This window comes from Dendrobium catenatum, unplaced genomic scaffold (genome assembly GCF_001605985.2).
Source record: "Dendrobium catenatum unplaced genomic scaffold, ASM160598v2 fragScaff_scaffold_325, whole genome shotgun sequence".
Classification (NCBI taxonomy): domain Eukaryota; kingdom Viridiplantae; phylum Streptophyta; class Magnoliopsida; order Asparagales; family Orchidaceae; genus Dendrobium; species Dendrobium catenatum.
The window spans coordinates 2,119,007-2,126,029 of NW_021318787.1; the positions used below are offsets into that span (position 1 = coordinate 2,119,007).

At 33.5% G+C, this 7,023-nt stretch overlaps 1 protein-coding gene across 1 annotated transcript; it reads right to left on the reverse strand.

The window, feature by feature from the left end:
- Positions 1 to 5,591: 5,591 nt before the first annotated feature.
- Positions 5,592 to 6,425, reverse strand: LOC110108004 (zinc finger matrin-type protein 4). Its single transcript, XM_020838488.1, has one exon. The coding sequence runs from the start codon at positions 6,408 to 6,410 to the stop codon at positions 5,799 to 5,801; it is 612 nt and encodes a 203-aa protein (XP_020694147.1). The 5' UTR covers positions 6,411 to 6,425; the 3' UTR covers positions 5,592 to 5,798.
- Between the last annotated feature and the right edge of the window lie 598 nt (positions 6,426 to 7,023).

The window sequence follows — 7,023 nt, forward strand, 5'->3', positions numbered from 1 at the left end:
TTTGGCCGAAGAAGCACGCGAAAGGGAGAAAGTAACCTTCACAGACAGCGAGTGAACTCCCTTCGTTGTTTTTGATCAAAATGTTGTTACTTTTGATCCAACAGGAAGGGAACGTCGTCGAAGGAATGAAGCCGAACAGCAACGATGAATAGAGAAGGGGAAAGCAAATCCTAAACGCTTGGTTAGCTTACTTAATATAATTCAAAAGATTAATAATTAAGTAGAACTAATTAAATAATATTTAAATAATTAATTAAATTATTATTAAGATTACTGATTAAATACTTAGTTATTTCAAAATAATTAATAGGATTAAATATAATTTAAAAATAATTATTACTATATAACATTATAAATAATAATTAAATAATTAATCGGTATTAGAATATTAATTAATATTACCAAAATTTTGTATATTTCTTTGAACTTCTATTATTATACTTTAATCATTCATGAAATAAATTTCAAATATGTAATCACCTTAAATCATGAATTGAATTGTCAAACAGTTACACAGGATTTCTCAAAATTTATAATGAATACCAAACAATTTTCAATATTTAATAACCCTAGGATTTAGTAAATCCAAATTTAGAGGATTTATGAAATCCTAATTGAATTAAATCTTTGGTGCATCCAAACAACCCCTTACAGTGAAGAGCTTGGGAGGCGAAATAGCTATCAGATACCATAAATATGCGAGAGGAATCAAAATCGTCCCCGGTGTAACCATTGAAATCCATATCGCGAGAAGGTAAAGAGGTTTAGGGTTTCTGCATATCGCATATTTGATCGAGAGAAATTATTTTGTGTGGAGTCTGAACACAGCTCTGCGTCCGGACGCTAATAAAATTGTGACGTGTAGACTGCTCGTGACAAGAAAGTGACGTCTTGTTAGCCCGACCAACTCAATTTTTTTATCTTATTAGCCCGCCCGACTCGCCCAGACCGCACCCAAACTTAGGTAAAGAGATGAAAATGACGAATTTTTTTTACTTTTCAAGTGCCTATTCAGTTTTCAACTTCCGACATTCGTTATTCTCCTAAGCTTCGACATTCGCTTCTCCTTGCAACTTCTGACATTCTATGAGTTCTCATATACGCAAATGACATCAACTTCAAAAAATGTTAGACTGTTATTTACTTCTTATGTTAATTGTGTATGAACTGCATTTTTATTACATATATAAACAATTCTATGTTTAGCTTGTTTGTTTTCTTTTAAAATGCATGTTGGTTGTTGTTGGTTAAGGCACTGGATATTTTCTGTGTATTTTTTACGTATACACTATTTTTTTATTTCTTCATTTTATTGGTTACTTAACAAATTTATATATTTATCTTGTTTTTTTCGATTTTTTTAAGTGTTTAGGGTTTTATAATTGCATAATTGGTTGCTACTTGTTATGGCTTTCCATATTTGCTGCGTATTTTTTGCAATCTAAACCTTAAAAATCTTGAAACATGAATCCTATCCATAAATCCTAAAAATAATAAATAACTAAACACAGTAAGCCCTAAAAAACCCTAAACATTAAAAACTTTAAACACTAAACCTTACAAATACTCAAAAATATACTCAACAAATGAGTAGCTCAAAAATTTTGAGTTTACTTGAGAGATTTTTCACTAATACTGGTAAAACAAATTTGTTCCGTTTGAGAAGACTGGGTTCAAATTCTCCAGGTACAACTTCTTTACATACTTGTACTATCTTGTTATTCTTGTTAATTGTAAAACTCTCAACCCTATCAAAATGTATGTTCTTTGGAATGCCATTTGTTTTCCGTTCTTTATAGAGTATTTATGTTATACAATGTATAACATACATCATCCACAATAGTTTGTTGGATGAACAAATTAAAAACTACTTCAGCTTACAAAGAGCTAATGTCTGGTCGAGAATATCACTATGATTCATTATGAATCAGTCTCTTGACAGTAAAGACGTGCCACGTGTCCTCTAACCAATTGTTTGTCCCCAAATGGCAGAAAAGGTAAACAATTATGATTGGGACCCTCTGACTAGGTGATTTTGCCGCTAAATGACACCATCAAATTATGATCATGATCAAAAATCATATGTTCTCCAATTGTTGCAACTTAGTCTTCATAACTATGTTTTCATATTATGTGTGTTTTTTATTATTTCAAATATTATTATTTGTTTATTGTTTCTACTAACATATATTAGAAATATTACTTTTGTTGTTTGTGTGTACCAACATTTTAGAGAAATTATACTCAAGAATGTTGAAGACTTCAAGACAGATTAGATTAGGGTTTATTGTGAATGGAGTATATATTTTATACTTTTATTGAATTTGAGAGAGTATAATTGTAATTGGGTAGCCGTGCACAAACACATTGGGGGAGTGTTAAAACTTGTAATTTTTTTTTTTAAATCTAATCGTATTGTACGATTTCGAATCATACGGGATGATTTATCCAGTTAGTTCCTCCAGAAAGCAATAATCGAACCACATAAGAAAAAAATTTTTAAGTCCTGGTCATACTGTACAAAGTCCCCTTCGTACAGATGATGTCCAAAGTACGAAATAGATACATACAAGTTCGTCCAGACGATCATCAAAATTTTTCTGAACTGATCGTACTGTATGAAGTCCCCTTCGTACAAACAACGTCTAGAGCATGAAAAGATTATGTCTCTTTTCGTCCCGACGAACACTAAATTTTTCTGAACTGATCGTATTGTAAGAAGTCCCCTTCGTAGATACGACATCCAGAGTACGAAAAGATTGTGTCACTTTCCGTCTCGACGAACACAGAATTTTTCTGAACTGTCCGTACTGTACGATCTCATGTTCGTATATACGACGTCCATAGTACGAAATTGTGGTGTATCTTTTCGTCCCGACGAATAGGAAAATTTTCTAAACGGTTTGTACTGTATGATATATAGTTCGTACTGTACGATATGTATGTATGAAAATGTTTTGTACATGATCATACGAGCAAACTTTGAATTGCTCATGTGTACGAAAGTCGATCATACTGTACAATCATGAACGATCAAACTTGCAATTTAGGATGGTTTTTTGTGCCTTTCATATATAATGTCCTTAGAAACTTATTTGGAAAAATACTTCTTCATTTTTCTTGAGAGCAAAAGTGTGAGAGTGATTGGGAGAGTGTTTTGAGAGTGTGGAGAGAGATTTTTCAAGTGGAAATTGTAAAGGATTCATAAGGTTGCTCAAAGGTGAGGATCTCTTTGTAAGTCTTGTCAATTCTTTCCCTTACGTCTCTGGAGTTGCTGGTGAGAAGATCTTTGAAGAAGATCCGGTTCTCTACCGACACCAAGAGGGTGTCAAAGGACGACATTCTCTTCCTACACTAGGAGAATGTGAAAGGACGATGGTTCTCTACTAACAATAGGAGGGTGTGAAAGGACAACGATACTCTTTCGACAATTGGAGGGTGTGAAAGGATGACGGTACTCTGCCTACACTTTGAGAGTGTGGAAGGACGACGGTACTTTATCGCACCGGGAATTGGTGGAAAAAAGGGTAATTGTAAAGGCTTCTCTGCCTTGATGTGAGAGCAAAAGTATAGTCACTTTGGTAATAGTGCAATACATGACATGGAGTGGACTTAGGTCTAGTTGGACCGAACCACTATAAATTTCTGTGTTCTTTATTTTTTTTCGCAATTTTATTTTTTGCACTTTTTATTTAAGTGCTTGAAAAGTTTTATTTTGTTAAAACTTAAATTATGCAAAATAATCTTAAAAATGATTTTTATTTAAAGAGGAAATTTTTAAATTACCAATTCACCCCTATCTTGGTTAGCCTTGGGACAATTGCGTTAGATCTAACAACCTATACGGATTTTCACCACTGGCTTCAAATTTTTAAGAAATGAATCAATAGAATATAATCGATAGGATACTAAGCTCTCTTTTAGCTAAGATGGATTCAAATTTATCCCCTTAAATAAATATTTGTCCTAGGTCTACAAGGTACCATTTGAAGAAACAACTCACAGCTGCTAACAAGGATCGTTTTGTCAGGTTGGGTCAACTACCTCCTCTGTTTAAGTATAGCAAAGACCATGATGACCGAGGACGACAGTACCATGGCATCTTGATTAGGTCTATCGTCACTTCCCCCACCATCTACTGTAAGTTCAAGATGGTGAATTTTCTAATTTTAAATTTTCAAATACCAAATTATACTGAAACAATACACCAAATATTTTGTATCTATGGATATTATGTATCTATTCGACAACTAGCCTTAATTGAAAGTTCTCTCTCGTTACTAGGAGCGATAATTAATTATAGGGGCTTGAGCCTATAGGAAACTTGAACTCAGATCATAAAGTCCTTGCAAAAAAGAGGGCAAATTCTCTAGGTGATGTCTTATTCACAATCCAATCTACCTTTTGAAAATTTATCTCATAACTTATGAGTTAAAACTCTCTTCGATGACCCAAAAAAGAAGAGAAAGGGGCTGCGAAGAGGCTAGGGCGTAAATTTTTGGAGCCCACATAGTAACAAGCATGTGTTTTTGCTACAAATATCACTACTATCAATAATAACTTATCACCATTATAACCATCACCTCCATTAGAATATCCACATGACAAGCTCCATATATAAGCCTTCCATCACCTTCTCTAAAGCCTTGGTTATCCCAACCAACCCATTAATAATAGCCCCCATCACTCTCCCATCTCCCACATAAGCTATTCATTTCCAAAAAAATTGTACTTCATTGTGATTTACTTCAATGTATAACCTATTTGCTTCTATCCTAAAACAACAATCTAATTCTTTATGTATTTCCCATATTATCCTTGTATTTAGGTTATTATATTTTACCTCATCAAAACTAAGTAAATTTCTTCATAAATTCTTAAAATATTTCATAAAATTCGGTCATACACACTTTTACTACATGACACAAAATATTTATACTTTTATATTGCTACCACTAAAACCATGCCACATCTTCATAAATCTCCTAATATTGGCTTTTCATTTTTTCATTAAATCGTGTCAAATAATATCTCCTAATATGTTTCCTTAAACTAATACAAATCATATATGATCTATATCCTCCATAGCTTCTTACCACATAGATGTAAGAATTTTGACAGGCTTTTGTACTTTTTTTAATTATTAATTATATACATTGAGTCTATGTTATAATCTCCATACCATTATAAGATTTTGTTCATCATGATAACCAAATACAATGATGAATAACACTATTAGGAACCAAAGGTTCTGGAACCTTCACTAGGAGTGCAATCAATAAATAACTAATTTAGATTTTTTTTTATTATTATTGTAGAAGCTTTAAGGTTTTTATTAGTTCATCTCAAATTATAAATTCATTTTTCAACCACATTAGCCAATATTTGTTTCCATTACATCTATTAGAATCATATATTATACAATTCATCTTTATTTTACTAATTTTCAATACTCTTTAATATAAACTTATCCATTATTATAGCTTTTCCCATAATATTCACAGCAGGATACAAAAAACAGGGAAAAATAGAAAGAACAAATAGACCGTCCAAGATCAAATTAGAGAATCTAACAGCTGATATCAAAGATCTGGAAAATAGAAATGAATAAAGCAGAATAAACTGATATCATGCATAAAATAAAATAGCTACTGCTCAATGGTTTAAGCCATTAAATTTCACAAAGTCCTGAATTTAACGGTCAAATCCAACGGGTATTTGCTCATGATGTCAAATACAAAATAGTACTAAAATCCTAGCAGCAATCATACCTCTGCTACAATTTCTAGAGGCTATCGTCAATACGAATCCTGTGTAGTCTTCCCATCTACGTCCACTCCAGCGCTTGATGGTGCTGTTGAAGGGCATGCAGTCTCCAACTCTTCCTCAACTAATCCTGCACTTCCACTGTCCCCAAGTTTTTCATCTGCTATCGTAACTGCTTCAGTCTTAAAATTAACTGCTTCAGTCTTAAAACTAAAGTTGGCTTTCTTCAACTCCATAAAATTCCTGTGTTTTCTGCCAGCCAAGTGATATTCTAACATAATGGAGCTATTACATTTCACTCTGCAGAGGCTGCACCAAAGCTTCTGTTGCTTCTTTCCTTCTGAAAGTTTCTTCTTCGGAGGCGTGCCAACCGATGCACCCTCTGATGGTGGACTCACATTCTGCTTAGATTGCAGGGGACTAGTCTTCTTGTTAGGCAATAGTAAGGCTTCTTTTGCTTTGTGCTTCCTACCTTGAAGATGCTCTTTCAGGGCTTCCTCGCTAGAAGAATTTACCTTGCAGAGGGCACAACCCCATTGCTTTTCGGGCTGGATCAGGAGTTCACCCTGGGCGTTCCTCTTTGCACCAGATAATTTGCAGTTTGATGTTGTAGTCTGCAAGAAACATGTTAAATTTCTACACATAACAAGCTAGGGAGAACACAGAGATACATAGTTGGCTTCTGACATGGGCTTCTTTAACCAAATTAGATGTTCTGATCTATTTTTATTACTAAAAGAAGCATGATGAAAACAATTAAGGCTTCATTTGAGACGATTTTCTTAAAGCAACTTCTTAGTATAAAAATTTAAATTTTTGTACTAGAATGCTGCTTTAAGAGCAATAAAAAAGCTGTTCCAAACTAAACCTGAATAAGATGACCATAATAAAAAGAAAAGGTCATGATAGATAGATAGCTTGCTATGCCATACACTATAACAAAGTTTAAAGGCTTTTCTACTAATACTAGGAAATAAAGGATCGCTCTTGTGCGGGTATATTTTTTGCCTCAAAGGTAAGTGTACTTTTTTAGAAAGTGGAACTTGCATAAAATGCTGGAAGAGGTGCTTTACATGTTTGTTTAACTAAGCTTGCGAGCAATAAATGAACGGGCATACACAACTGCATCTACTAAGGAAAGCCATTAATGTCTCGAGCTTTTTTCTTAGAACTTGCCCTGCAAGAATATGCTCCTTTAACAATTCCAATTAATATGTCGGACTTGGTCAGAAATTTGAGGAAAGTAAACTCAGGAAA

What these genes read in the sequence shown, in the direction of transcription:
- LOC110108004 (XM_020838488.1), bottom strand. Translation starts at nt 6,410, where the DNA reads ATGTGTAGAAATTTAACATGTTTCTTGCAGACTACAACATCAAACTGC.